This window comes from Schistocerca piceifrons, chromosome 8 (genome assembly GCF_021461385.2).
Source record: "Schistocerca piceifrons isolate TAMUIC-IGC-003096 chromosome 8, iqSchPice1.1, whole genome shotgun sequence".
Classification (NCBI taxonomy): Eukaryota; Metazoa; Arthropoda; class Insecta; order Orthoptera; family Acrididae; genus Schistocerca; species Schistocerca piceifrons.
This window is the reverse complement of record NC_060145.1, coordinates 335687580-335703678: the sequence shown is the minus strand read 5'-3', so window position 1 is coordinate 335703678 and position 16099 is coordinate 335687580. Positions and strand designations below refer to the sequence as shown.

Here is a 16099-nt window from a genome sequence, read left to right as displayed (position 1 = left end):
AAGTTCTTCTCACGAGGGAGCGCGTAACGGTCGCAACTCGAATGGATGTGGTCTCCAGAACAAGACCACGATGGTTAAGCGAATATTCAGCCACTCGTGAAACGTTCTCATTTTACATACAATTTCCTTTGCCTTAATCTTCCACACTTAAGGCATATACTATGTGTTCACGTCTACAGAAAACCGCCCCGACGCGGACAATTAATCCCCAAGACACGACAGTCATCTTCTTCTTTCTTGGCTCTACGGCTCATGATGATCCTTGGCCTCTTCTACAATTTCCTTACATCTCTCTCGGTCCTTTGCCAATATTCTCCAGTTTCTATAGCCGCTCTTCGTAAGATCTCCGATTACTCCATCTGGCTCTTGGTCGACCACGTCCTCTCTGCCCTCCTGGCTTTCCTTGTAATATTCTTTTTGGTACTTCTGTGTCGTTCATGCGAGCCACATGTCCCGCCCACCTCAGTCTGGATGATTGCACTATCCTTCCGATGCGTTGATTTTTGTATCTGATATACAACTCATGGTTGTATTTCCTTCTCCATCTTCCTCTTTCACAGATTGGGCCGATAATTCGTCTAAGTACCTTTCTTTCAAATGCATCCAATGTTTCAATATCTTTAGTTGTTAATGTCCAGGCTTTAGAGGCATATGTAAGCACTGGTCGTATAAGCGATTTATACATAGTTAATTTCGTGGTACGAGTGAGGAGCCTTGAGGATAGAAGTCTTCTAAGGGCAAAACAGGCACTGCCGGCTAGTATTAATCTCTGCTTAATTTCATAGGAGGTGTCATTTAGATGTGTAACTGTCGAGCCCAGCTACTTGAAATGTTCAACTCTCTCAACTGTATAATTGCCCACTGTTATTACATTTGGCACATTTTCTCTATGCGCTTTCCCAGCTGCCATATATTTTGTTTTTTGTTCATTAATAATTAACCCCATGTTCCTACTGGCCTGTTCGAGAGCTGTAAATGTCTCTTCCATTGCTTTTTGGGTTCGTGCTATTATATCTATGTCATCTGCGTAGGCCAGTATCTGCACTGATTTATAGAAGATCGTTCCCCTATTCAGAAGGTTTATGTTTCTCATCACCTCATCCAGGGCGGCATTAAAGAGAAGGCATCATTCCTCCTATTCTTACACTACCTTGTGTTTCGCTCATTGTCATTCTCACCAGCCCTACCAACTTCCTAGAGATTACCAGTTCATCTAGAGCTTGATATAACTGTTATTTATGCTATCATAAGCTACTTTGAAATCTATAAAGAGGTGAGGCGCGCCAACTCTGTATGCGTTTGCTTTTTCCATGATTTGTCTTAAGGTGAATATTTGATTTATAGTTGACTTCCCAGGAAGGAATCCGCATTGGTACGGCCCCATCTCCCTCTGTATGATCGACAGTATTGTGTCAAATAGTATATTAGAGAGTATTTTATATCTCAAATTAAGTAATGTGATCCCTCTGTGACATATTAAAAAGTGTTTATATAAGTGCTCATGTACCTATTCCAGACGGATCACGTATCTGATATGTCAATATGACTTCAGTCAGCACGATTGCGACTGTTTCGAAGCGATTTTATTGTTCGTGTCGCACTGACTGTTAATGCCTCCGCTCGCGAGCACAGAAGATGATAACCCCGGGGCTGAGCGTCCATAAATCAAAACAAACACACACACACACACACACACACACACACACACGTGCGCGCGCGCACAGACCTATTACATCGTCACACTAGTCACTTTTTAACGGTTTTTATGGGTGGCGGTCAGTGACATGACTGTATGCTCACAAACTACGATGTTAATCTATACTTAGCCGCGCGGGATTAGCCGAACGGTCTAAGACGCTGCAGTCATAGACTGTGCGACTAATCCCGGCGGAGGACCGAGTCCTCCCTCGGGCATGGGTGTGTGTGTTTGTCCTTAGGATAATTTAGGTTAAGTAGTGTGTAAGCTTAGGGACTGATGACCTTAGCAGTTAAGTCCCGTAAGATTTCACACACATTTTAATCTATACTCAAGCTCGATTTTTCGTCATACACAAACGTTTACACATACACAAGACAGAATATGCATAAAAAAAATTGACGGAAAAATGGCAACACCAAACAATAATTAATGAAGAGCAATAAAATTTCGGGAATACACTTAGCTGGATAATGTATTTAACTGATAAATTTTGCTAGATCATAGGTTAATGTAAGCTCGATATAAGCCATAACAAATGTGAAATACTAATGCATTAATAACCGGGTAACCGCCAGAATGTTGACTGCAATCGTGCACGCATTTTGTTCTACACGTGTCGGATGTCAGTTTGTGGGAGGGAGTTCCATGCCTTTTGGTCACTCAGACCAGAGACTCTGTTTGTTGATGATGCTGGAGCTGTCGTCCGATGATGTTCCACATGTGCTCTATTGGAGACAGATCTGCTGATCGAGCAGGCCAAGACAACATGTCGACACTTCGTACAGCTTGTTGGGTTACAACAGCGGCATATGGGCGAGCATTATCCTGTTGGAAAACACCGTCCGGATTGCTGTTCATGAATGGCAGCACATGAGCTCGAATCACCAGATTGGCGGACAATTTTGCAATCAGTTTGCATGGGATAACCACGAGAGAACTCCTGCTGTCATATGAAATCGCACCCCAAACCATAAGTCCAGATGTAGTCTAGTGTGTCTAGCAATCAGAGAGGTTGGTTGCAGGACCTCCAGTGCCCTCCTCCTAACGAAGACACAGCCGTCACTTGTACGACGCAGAACCAGCTTTCATCAGATAATACTACAGGTCTCTAACCTGCCCTCCAGTAAGAGCTCTTGCTTGACACCACTGAAGTCGCAAGCAGTGCTTTGGGGTCAGTGGAATGTACGCTGCAAAATGACACTATGGTGCCAACTGCTGCTCAAATTGCTGCTGCTGACACAATACAATGTGCCAGAGCCACACACCGAACACGATGGCATGCCTACTCGGCAGTATCACGTGGCCGTCTGGAGCCCAGTCTTCTCGCGACCGTGCATTCTGGTGATCACCGCTGCCAGCAGTCACTACAGTGGCTACATTCCTGCCAAGTCTTTCTTCAGTAGCGCAGAAGGAGCATACAGCTTCGTGTAGCCCTTTCACAAGACCTCGTTCAGACTCTGTGAGGTATTGATAATAGCGTCTTCGTAGTTTTAAAGGCATTCTTGATTAAAATCAAATCACCATGTGCAACCTCAAAGGTAACTAACGCACACGACCGTAAAGCAAACCTGCTAGTAGCGCTACTCTTATGCGACAGGCGCAAAATTTCATTACACATCATCTTTGAGATTTATAAAAATGCCTACCAACTTTCCTTTATGTCACACAATGTCTTCTTGGTGTTTCGATTTTTCTCCATCAGTGTAGGATGAAAAACTTTTTACGCTGTGTGACAGTGTGCAAGTCCTACCATATCTCACAGAAACCACTATTCGACATCATCAGATGGTCATACTTACTGTCGTTCTGCTGCAAGATGCGGCTGGCGACATGTACACAACCACGTCCAAATTTATCGACACGGTTACGTTAGTGCCAGCAGTCTCGTCGTGCTGCACCGACGGCGTCCTCAGCGACTTAACTTAGTGAGACTTGCCGTGGTGGTAACATGACTCCACAGAAATATTATTCTCGGAAGTATTGAGCCGTTTGGGACTACTCGAACAGACGCATAACTGCCTATAGTTGGGCTATGCTTTAGAAGTGGTAATTCAGCAACAAGCCGTTAGTTATTCGTCAAAGGCGTATTCGACAAAGTTAGACAGGAAGCTAGTCAATTAGTCTGTAACAAGCAGTGAATTAGACACGTGACATAAACAATGGTAAAAACCTCAAAAAGGTCGCAGAGATTAGGAAATTTTTCCATAAGTTCGTTAGTGGTTAAAAATTAAAAGTTTGCTGATCAATACTTAAACTGTGTACTCCATTAGTAGTCCCTACTGCTAATATTTGTCTAAGACACAGAAAAGGCCTACACAAAGTTTTGAACGACCCGCTCCTGAAGAAATGCCTGATTACGTAATACTTGAGTGCCAGATGTTCTGACGGAAGACAGACGTTGATAGTAACATAAGTGGAATAATGATGGAAGCCGAAGAAATGAATTAAAATTTGTGTCATTGCCACGACTTGAACCCAGGTCTTCTTCTTAGCTAGGCAAGAATGATAGCCATTGCACTACTGCAGCACTATGGATGAGATTGCTACACGGAATAGCAAAGTCCAATACCCTTCCCAGCACAAACTTCAATTCATATATGCTGCTTATTTTCCCTTTCTTAGATTAGCACTAGCGCCGAGGCTCCCTGGCATTGGAATAGCACTATCAGTCCTGCCTAGTAATTAAGGAGACATAGGTTCAAGTCCAGGCTGTGGCACGGATTTCAACTCATTTCTTCGGCCTACATCGTTATCATAGATAAAGGTGAAACTCAATTGCCTCAAGGAAAATTTAATTACAAGATCCAACGCTGGGATGCTATTCCAATGCCAGAGAGCCTTGGCAGTAGTGATGATCTAAGAACGGGAAGAAAAGGACAGTATATTAAGTTCGTGTTGCGGAGGGCATTGGACTTGAGTAATCCATGCAGCAACGTAGCGACAGTGCTGTGGTGGTATAGTGGCTAGCATTCCTGCCTATTAAACAAGGAGACCAGGGTTCAACTGCTGGCCGTGGTACAGCTTTTAATTCATATCTTCAGCGTCCATCATTATAGTGGATAAAGATGAGACTCAAATGTCTCAATGAAAATTTAATTATAACTGGAACAGACACAAAGATAAATTTACTGAACTTAATGACACAGGAGACATTAAGAAAGCTAACAATGTCTTTCAAGGACAATGAAATTAAGTAATGTACAGGAAAGGACAGTTAATTTTATAGTGGCTACTTGTCAGCCAATGCTGGTACACCATCAGCCACTAGAGAGGCTTCAGTGGAAGGACCGCCGACTGACAGCCTACAGCACCTACCAGAGGGAGACAAGAACCCACAACTAGTATGATCTGGAACAATGCATATTATTTTCCATTGATGGTGTAATGATAGCACGAATGGTTGTTCATGTTGTTTTAGGATTTTTTTTTTCAAATTTAAATTGGCAGTAGGTGTTTAATTTGAAAATGCGGTAGAGTAGGATCTAATGCTAGTAATTTGTAGTAGTTGATGTCTATGGTGAAGCCAGGAATTCCCCTACTGTGGTGAAAAATGACCAAAGAGATTGATAAATAAACTAATGAAAGTTTTGCTTCATCCGCATATCTGTGAATGCTGTTGGTTTCATGTCGAGCAGGGAATGAAAGAATTGAGACATACGAACCTAAAGAAAAAAACTATTAATTGCTGAAAATAAACACAGGGAGATGAACTCCTCATCTCTTCAACGGTGAACTAGATAAAGTAAAAAGAGAATGGCGGAAGGAGTAAGCTAGACAGAGACTTTCAAGTGGTGTCTATCAGCGGCGCAGATGCATTGGGTTCAGTGCTGATTGCCTAGTATTCGCGACGATCTGACACTTCTGTAGAGTTCAGTAGAAACTTCAGTGAATCAGCTCAATGTTCTCATTCAAGAAGCAGCAAATACAGCGCTAAATATGTCTCTTGAAAAAACACAATAAATCACATCAGTGATCCTTCACGTACATTGCATCTTGAGGGAGAAATCGAGAATACCGACAGGTTTAAGCTCCTGGGAGAACTGCTGGGACCCAGTCTGTCCGAGCATTATCAACTCGAATGAAGAGGTTGGAACTGGCATGTCAACTGACCATAAGCCCCTATAACAAAAAGAGTCTTTCGTCTAACACAAAAATGAACCACTACCAGACAGTCATCTGCTCTGGAGCCGTATATGCTGCGTAGGCTTAAATTCAAAGAAATAGTATCGGCAGCAATTGAGAGATTTATACCAAATAAATTAACAAACGATGGAGCTGATCCTCCTTGATACACAAAACAGGTTAGAACAGTGTTGCAGAAACAACGAAACAAACATGCCAAATTTAAACAGGCAATATCCCCAAGATTGGCGATCTTTTATAGAAGCTCGAAATTTAGCGTGGACTTTAATGCGAGATGCTTATAACCGTTTCCACAACGAAACTTTGTCTCGAAACCCGGCAGGAAATCCATAGAGATTCTGGTCGTATGTGAAATATGTTAGCGGCAGGAAACAATCAATGTCTTCTCTGGGCGATAGCAATGGAGATACTATCGAAGACAGTGCTGCCATAGCAGAGTTACTAAACACAGCCTTGCGAAATGCCTTCACAAAAGAAGACGAAGTAAATATTCCAGAATTCTAATCGAGAACAGCTGCAAACATGAGTAACGTAGAAGTAAATATCCTCACAGTAGAGAAGCAACTTAAACCACTTAACAAAAGCAAGTCTTCTGGTCCGGACTGTATACCAGTTAGGTTCCTTTCGGAGTATGCTGATGCATTAGCTCCATACCTAACAATCATATACAACCGTTCGCTCGACGAAAGATCCGTACCCAAAGACTGGAAAGTTGCACAGGTCACACCAATATTCAAGAAAGGTAATAGGATTCCGTATTTCTGGATTTCCAGAATGCTTTTGACACTGGGCCGTCCGGTGTGGCCGAGCGGTTCTAGGCGCTTCAGTATGGATCCGCGCGATCCCTGCGGTCGCAGGTTCGAATCCTGCCTCGGGCATTGATGTGTGTGATGTCCTTAGGTTAGTTAGGTTTAAGTAGTTCTAAGTTCTAGGGGACTGATGACTTCAGCTGTTAAGTCCCATAGTGCTCAGAGCCATTTGAGCCATTTTGACACTGTACCACACAAGCGGCTCGTAGGGAAATTGCGTTCTTATGGAATATCGTCTCAGTTATGTGACTGGATTTGTGATTTCCTGTCAGAGAGGTCACAGTTCGTAGTAATTGACGGAAAGTCATCGAGTAAAACAGAAGTAATTTCTGGCGTTCCCCAAGGTAGTGTTATAGGTCCTTTGCTGTTCCTTATCTATATAAACGATTTGGAAGACAATCTGAGCAGCCGTCTTGGGTTGCTTGCAGCTGACGCTGTCGTTTGTCGACTAATAAAGTCATTAGAAGATCAAAACAGCTGCAACACGATTTAGAAAAGATACCAGGATGATGCGAAAAGTGGCAGTTGACCCTAAATAACGAAAAGTGTGAGGTCATCCACATGAGTGCTAAAAGGAACTCGTTAAACTTCGGTTACACGATAGATCAGTCTAATCTAAAAGCCGTAAATTCAACTAAATACCTAAGTATTACAATTACGAACAACTTAAACTGAAAGGAACACATAGAAAATGTTGTGGGGAAGGTTAACCAAAGACGGCGTTTTATTGGCAGGACGCTTAGAAAATGTAACAGACCTACTAAGGAGACTGTCTACACTACGCTTGTCCGTCCTCTTTTAGAATACCGCTGTGCGGTGTGGGATCCTTACCAGATAGGAGTGACGGAGTAAATCGAAAAAGTTCAAAGAACGGCAGCACGATTTTTTATTATCGCGAAATATGGGAGACAGTGTCACAGAAAAGATATAGGATTTGAGCTGGACGTTGCGACGGAATCTTCTCCCAAAATTCCAATCACCAACTTTCTCCTCCGAATGCGAAAGTATTTTGTTGACACCGACCTACATAGGGAGGAACGATCACCACGATAAAATAAGGGAAATCAGAGCTCGTACGGGAAGATATAGTTCATTCTTTCCGCGCGTTATACATTGGAATAACAGAGAATTGTGAAGGTGGTTCGATGAAGCCTCTGCCAGGCACTTAAACGTGATTTGAAGAGTATCCAGGTAGATGTAGAGTGTCTAGTAATCAAAAGGTAGGGTGTCACAGAGTAACTTCAGATTCAGGAGAGAAAGATAATGAGGAAGATTCGGGAACCAGTCGAGGAAATTAACAAATATAAAAGACGACCAAACAGCAACTCTAGAAATACTCTGAAAAAATCATGGACGTGGTTAGGAACATGTCTACATGATGCATCGCAGCAGGTTGACCAGTCAGCTTCTCGATTACTGATGAAAGAAGATGACCAAGTCACCATGACTGGCGGAAATGATGGAAGATCTGCTGAAATTGCGAGCTACCAGAGAATGTGAAGCTACGGGACGAACATCAAAACCCACCCCAAACACAGTAATTGAATGTCGTGGTCGTCAGATGGCTTATATGGAAGAAGAAGAAGAAGAAAAGAGAGATAATCTGTCTAAAAGTGTTAAGCTGTGGAATCAAAATACGAGGGGTGTTCAGAAAGTAAGATCCGATCGGTCGCGAAATGGAAACGACTATGAAAATCCGATAAAGCTTTGCACAGATGTATTGTGCAGTGTATGACCCTAGACAGCATCACCTCGTTCTTCTCATTTTTGAGCTCACAGAGAGCGCGTAAAGATGTCTAGAAAGTAGTGTCTCCCGCAAATACGAGTAGCTGATGCGAAATTTCGCCTGAAGCTATGCAGCCAACATTACATAACTGTCATGCGGTTTCTTCTTTAAGACAATTCTCAGCCGCATCTGCAGGGGCAATCAAGATTCTCCTGCATCGTTTTCTATTGGAAATGTCTGATTACTCACAAGACAGACCGTAATTGTCTCACTTTGAGTTTTATCTCTGCTCACATGAACCGCTGGCTATGAAGACAACATTTTGGCGCAGACAACGAACTGTAGGCCAGCGTAGAGAATTGGCGGGAAGCACTGGCCGCTGCCTTCAATGATGAGGGTATTGGAAAGTTGGTACAACGCTACGACAAATGTCTAAGTCAGAACGGTGACTACGTAGAGAAGTTGTTGGAAGGTGTAGCTAACTGTTACAAATAAAACATTTCTGATTTTCACTGTGGTTTCCATTTCTCCATTTCTCGATCAGTCGGAACTTACTTTCTGGACAGCCCTCGCATGCTGCTGGGTAGCATCCAATATCCTGTTGCTCAACCTTATACATTGTAATAAGCTTGGCTCCTCCTTGGCATGGTATCCACAGCGTAGAAAGGACGTTGATGTTCAAGGCTGCCCAAGTCTCCGAGGACGGCCCTTCTGAGCTCATGCTGTGCATGAAGAGGGTTCCTGCGATGGTGCACTGCAAGTTTCAACTTGGTCCCAAGCGTGCTTAACCAGGTTACCGTCAACAGATACGCCAGATTAGTCAATTCGGTTGATTCTTACCTCCGGAAGGAAGATGATCACGAATTGCGAGCAATGTCTTCTTGCATTATCGTCTCGAAAGATGAATACATCACAACTTGATAGCGATTCCGACGTCCGTACACGATACCGTCCCAAAACTGACGCACCTCATAGCTGAATCTTTGAGACTGTATGCGAAGGACATGCGTTCGTACCTGGCCACCTACCCGCTTTTCCACGGGACTCATCGCCATACAAATGCTGCTCTCGTCAATGAAGATAACCCGACACCATCAATTCGCTTTCCACTGCAGTTTTCCGCTGCTCACCTTCTTCGCGTGCTACAGTTCTAGAGGTTTCGTACTTTTGTTTGTAATGGACGCCTAGAAGGCACAATTGATAGTGTAGAGGCGCTTACATACTATCTGTGTACGCATATCTCAGCCAGTTACCTCTAAAAAAGCAGTTAGATCAGCTGCATTCTCCTCAGGTTGTCCAATAGCCATAATTTGCAGCAGCGATAGTCAGCCAGTGTTGTTGACAGCTGGCGAGAAAGAACTTAGTGCCTCACGACAGTGGTTTAAAGTTAGAATAACGCCGCTGTAGTGTACTCCAATGCGGTGATCCCGTGATGAAACACGCTGCTCTTCGTTGGATATTCCCTATCTCCTCTACCAGTCCTACCTGATAGGGATCTCAGATAGATGACAAATACTCAAGAATCTGGGGAATAAGCGCCTTATAAGCCATTTCTTTCGTGCATAAGTTACATTTCCTTAAGATTCTTCCGATGAATGTGAGTCTGGTGTCTGCTTTTCCCACTATCTGTTTTATGTGGTTATTCCACTTAAGGTCGTTCTGGATAGTTATTCCTAGATATTTTACGTCAGACGCTGTCTCCAGCTGTTTGTCATTAATAGTGTAGCAGCACAGTAGTGGATTTATTTTCCTATATATGCGCAATATGTTACATTTATTTACGTCCAGGGTCAACCGCAAGGGTCTGCACCATTCATCAATTCTCTGTAGGTGGTTCAGCAAATTCTTACTATCTTCTGGCGTTGCTACTTTGGTACAGACAACTGCATCATCTGCGAATAGCCTTAAAGAGCATCCGACGCTTTCTACTAGATCATTTATTTGTATTGTAAACAGCAACGGTCCTTTCACACTTCTCTGTAGTTCTCCGGATATTACCTTTACATCTGTTGATTTAGTTTCGTTAAGAGCGATGTGTTGAGTCCCATCTGCAAGAAAGTGTTGAATCCAATCGCAGGTCTGGTCCGATACTCCGTAAGCTCGTATTTTTTTCATTAAACGACAATGCGGGACACTGTCAAATGCGTTATTGAAATCAAAGAACACGGCATCAGTCTGAGCGCCGTTGTCCACTGTGTTGTGGATCTCATGGAGGAACAGAGCGAGCTGAGTTTCGAGGGATCTCTGTTTACGGAATCCATGTTGATTTTTATAGAGGAGACGTTCATTTTTCAACAACGTCATAATTCTTGAGCATAAAACATGTTCCATAATTCTACAACAGATTGACGTCAACGATATAGGTCTGTAATTGCATGGATCTGTCTTACGGTCTTTCTTAAAAACGGGAATAACCTGCGCTTTTTTCGAGTGCCTTTCGTTGCTCAAGCGATCTACGATAAATTTCTGCTAGAAGGGGAACAAGTTCTTCGCATAATCTTTATAGAATCTTACAGGTATCCTATCTAGTCCTGACGCCTTTCCACTACTAAGCTATTGTAGCTGCTTCTCAATTCCGCGGTCGGTCATCTCAATGTCTGCCATTTCGACGTTCGTACGACGATTGAAATGAGGGACACTGTTACGATCTTCCGGGTTGAAACAACTTCGGAAGACCGAATTCAGTATTTCGGCCTTCGCTGTTATCTTCCGTTTCGGTGCCGGCGTGGTCGCTGAGAGAATGAATAGATGATTTTGACCCAGTCACTGATTTTACATACGACCAAGATCTCTTAGGGTCTTTATTCAGTTAGGTTGACAACGTCTTGCTTTCAGAATCATTGAACGCTTCTCTCACTGCTCTCCTTACGCTCATTTTCACTTCGTTCAGCTTTTGTCTGTCAGCTAGGTTTTTACTTCTCTTGAATCTGAGATGAAGTGCTCTTTGTTTACGTAGCGATTTTCTAATATGGCTATTAAACCATGATGGATCTTTCACATCCCATAAAACCTCACTCGGAACATATATCACGCAGACAGTTCACAGAGACATGTGCTATATTTGCACGACTATTGTTCTCTTAAAAAGTGTATCCACGATACTGTCGCATGAGAGGTAACACGATAGGATATGAGGAGGCAGGATGTCTGTGGTGTACTGTTGTAGCGCAGAGTTCCTTCAGTCATTACCAGCAGTCACCTGAATCATACCCGATGGCTCTCCGCACCATGACGTTGTAACATAGCATTGTCTCTCTAAAACATTGGAAAAATTTACCTCTCTCGAGATCGCCTCCGTAGGCTTCCAAATGTTGCAACTCGATGGTTATCCTGGGTAGAGCAGAACCGCGAGTCATCACTGAACACAATGCAACGCTGTTCATCTCCATATTCATCAGTCACGACGCCACTCCAAAAACAGCCGTGTGTGTTGTGGTTTTACGCCAACCTACGTATGTGATGGTAATTCCCTAGCCCAGCTGCTAGTCTCCGACCCATGTGCTTAATGACGCATAGTGTTTAATGACACACACAGTGTTGTAAGGAGTCCGTTATTTGCTTTCGGATGGCAGGCCCAGATGTGAAGTGGTTAGTAGGTGCTTGGTGCTCAACACGGCGCTCTTACCCTGTGGTGGCCAGACATTGTCGACTGGAAACTTGGGGACGACTATGCCTGCTCTCAAGTTCCCATGCAGTCCAACATCAGGCCACTGTCAGATTCGAATGCCTCAAAATCTGGACACTGCATGATTCGACGATCTGTCCAGATGGAGACCCACAATGAGGCCCCTATTAAACTCAGTTAGGTGCTGATAATGCTGTCTTACACGAGTACGTCGCATCTCAGTGTCCTTGACAGCGATCACTTAACATCCGCCAATATGCACGCCCCCTTACGTACCTTTCCAGACCTGGTAGCGACACTAGACACTAAGACTGTTGATATTTTTAAAAACATTGGGAATCCGACATATCGATATTTGAAATATGACTTTAGCGACTGCTGATATGTCGAAGTGTGTATCGATATGTATGTAGGTCGACGAATGAAATATCGACGCACTGGTCTATAAAAATGTCGTCCGCACATTGTAAATATACTGCCAGTTTTAGAACTGGATATTTAAGTATTGATTTATTATTAGATATTCTGTACATCAACATGCTAGCAACCTGCTTATCCCCCTCAGAGTAACAATTGAAAGGAAAACGATGCACGTTCACGCCTGGGGATAACCACTTTGCTAACAATGGTAACTGCATATAACTGGCACAATAAAAGGTGTCCGATGGATCCTTTGTTAGGTTTCGTCACATATCGGACTTGCCTGGAACACTTCATGTCAACTTCTCTGTTTTTTCACTCCTGCAGACCCCAACGACCTAGCAATTGTAGTGTCAAAACTGCGTGCTGAAGGTAAACGTTGCAGTTTCTGTCCGTAAAGTCGAGCGCCGTTTGCATCAGCGTTTCCCCTCACACGTCTCCGCCGACCTCAAAGAGCAGTCTTGTCATCAGAGTTTTGTTCACAATTTTCGGCAAGTGCTTCTGAAGAATGTCAATGTGAAGAAATAGCACACCAGTTGCGTTGAAAATTGTGCTCTTTCTTCACGGAGGAATCTTGTTATCCCGTTCATACCCACCAGTACAATCGAATTCTTCTTTTCCACCACCTATACTCGCTTCACACATTCAAAGAGAAAGGTCGGACGTGATATTTTTTGGAAAAAATATCGATATTTGAATTAGAATGAGAATTAAAACTCTGATGACTTAGCCGTTTGGTGTAACCGCGTGGTATAGGCCGCCATGCCACGGTCCGCGCGGCTCCCCCCTTCGGAGGTTCGAATCCTCCGTCGGGCATGGGTGTGTGTGTTGTCCTTAGCTTAAGTTAGTTTAAGTTAAATTAAGTAGTGTGTAAGCCTAGACACCGACGAATTCATCAGTTTGGTCCCATACGAACTTACCACCACTACCATCTTATGATTTATATACCTACAGATTGTTTGTATGGGTACGAAGTTAGAATGACATCCGACCGTTTCTTCTGGGTTCTTCATTTTTTTGCTAAGCACTGCGATGTAGTGATAGCTGCGGCAAAATAGATAAAATTACCAAATATGCAGCAACCAGTCGCAATTTTATGGTTTACGGTCGCAGCACGACTTGGGAACCACATGGAGCCCACCATTCAAAAATAGATAAAACACACATTATGTGAAATATAAGATTGTAGAGTTGTAGCATATCACAGTCTGTCTTAGATAGCAATTGATGGCCTTAATCTAATGAGGATGATAAATGACATGTTAGTATTAGCCGGCACTTGTTGCTGTTTAGCAGCCAGCACTGAGTGTGTCGTGCGCGTGTTGCAGGTGTGACCCAGTGACCCCGAAGAAGGGCTGCCGCATCGAGGAGGGCAACCGCAACGCCAAGTACCCGCGCTGCTGCGCCTCCCTCAGCTGCCCCGCCAACTGAACGTCGCGCGCACCTCGCACCCTGCATCACAGACGCCGCCGCTAACGTCTCCCACACACTCTGCTTCTTATCCACACTGTTTTGCTACAAAATATGTATTTTGCAGATATTATGTTTGAAGTGGACAATAAAGTATTAAATTAACACTCACTGCTGTCTTCCTTTGTGTATCTCTATGAATTAGACAGAATACTATGAACACTCAGCTAACATTACGCATGTTCGGCATCTGAAGCAGCCATAGTCTTCAGTGATCAATACACATAAAAACATGAACTCTGATCAGATTATATGGCATCTCATGAAAAATAACATTTCCATTTCACTGAGGAATGCTGGAAGAAGGTGAGGGGATCTTATTTGTTTTTCCAATATTCACATCTTTCGATTATGTATAGGACAGAGAAGACACGTTATGACTTTCTGATGCTCAGAATACAATCAAGATCATTTCCTGCTGTATGACAGGGGTTATTATCGCCTTGACGCTTACTGATCGAGAATGACAAACGTACCTGCAACATCTAATGCTCACTCAAAATAGTTCTATAAATCTTAACTATTATTTTGTCACTAAGTGTACCCTACCACCAACGAAAAATCTCGATATTATCAGATAAAATATTGAAAGACTTCCTTCAAGCTTCACTGTTCGAAGAAGATAATGTGGTTTATGTGTTTCTCCCGATGTTCATCATACGTAAACATGAATAAAATATTCTCGATTTTTAAGCCGTACCATGTTAATCAAATTTCTTAATCTAATGGCTGTCTCTGCCATCATCTTCCAGGAGTGAAACTACTGACTGCCAGGGTTGGCAAAGAGTTCTGTTCAACAGAGGGAATCCAACATCACCCGACAGAATTTTGTCAGCTGTTCAAGGGCGTTTTCTCGTTATTATGCATAAGAATATTGGTAGCAGTCGGTGCTTCCGAGTGTTATTAATAACAACTATCTCCTAATTCTTGTTACAGAAATGGGAATTGAACTTATGCCTGTCAGATCTTCACCTCTGGTCAACTCCGCAGTTGTCTACTCCAGGTCTTTAAAATGCTCCTAATGTGCAGCACACTTAAAAATGATGTCAGCTGGAGGCTCATGTTCTTCAAGCCACTACTGTAACTGAAACTTGGCAACATTGCAGAATGTTTGGCAATTCTGTTGCAGTCGAGTTACTTTGTGGAATGGCACAGAATTATCCTGCTAAATTTTCTTGTCATTTGCCTAAAATATTCTGAGTGATTTTCTCTTAAGCTGCAGTATCGGATTAATAAATTTATAATTTTGAGTCCAGAAGGCCATTACACTAATCTCTCACGTAAAAAGTTAATTATCTGTGTTATCAATAACTATGAGTAATGCAAGCAGCCCTGGCAATCTAGCTCTGGTAATGAGCTCCCTTTGTCAAATGGAAACTGGTTTAGCTGTAGGTACCAGTCTCATTTACGGTCTAGAAGTACTGGCAACTTTTTACCCCGTCTCTATCTGAGCTACAAGTTGTCAGATCGAAAAGCAGGAAGAAAACTAAGAAATCTTCTCCATTGCTTTTATCATAACCACGATTCATTCTCCTATAGATCTGAAGCTGAAAAAAAAATTATGAAATTGCAGAATCGCAGCGTTATTGATACTAGCACTTACTTGTTAATGCTAGCACTTTTCTCCTTCTGCCGATACAGTTTAATTTTATGTAAATACAGAATTTGTCAGTTAGGATTCTTTGTGCGTCTACTTTCTCCGCCAGTGTCGTAATAGTGAAATGCTATGCATGATACAGAACTTCAGTTAGAGACAGACTCAATGAATTCAAAATTGTGTGATATTTTAATGTAATGAACTTTTTTCTCATATTACGAGTACTTTTTAATAAGTTTATCATGAAAAATTGTGTTTAATCTATTTTAGAACGATTCATGTTTTACAGCGATTTTTGTTCGTTTATTGAACATCAGTTAAAAACAAGAAGCAAATTAATCACTACCAAAATAATATTATCTAATAACTATCTGACATTGACTAGGTAGTTTCTTGATTTCACACTCATAGAAATCTACTGGTCTGGAGTTAAAGAGGTTGTCAACCCAAGCATTGTATGCATTTTCTTCCAGAAGCAATTTCTTGGTGGTTGTTCGATAAGGAGCGAAAAAGGTGAATATTTTATAGCTTAAGAGTAAGAGAATTGTTGTTAGGGATGAGCTCGAAACCATGCTGTTACTTAGGTTCTTTTGCGAAACAAAACAATATG

General features: G+C 42.5%; 1 protein-coding gene across 1 annotated transcript in view; it reads left to right on the top strand.

The window, feature by feature from the left end:
• LOC124711640 (U-scoloptoxin(16)-Er12a-like) overlaps nt 1-14003 on the top strand; it is a 103239-nt gene extending 89236 nt beyond the window's left edge. The window contains exon 4 of the mRNA XM_047241829.1: nt 13751-14003. Coding sequence (XP_047097785.1) covers nt 13751-13853 — 103 coding nt within the window. The 3' untranslated portion in view covers nt 13854-14003. The remainder of the gene's footprint in view (nt 1-13750) is intronic.
• The last annotated feature ends 2096 nt before the right edge of the window (nt 14004-16099 follow it).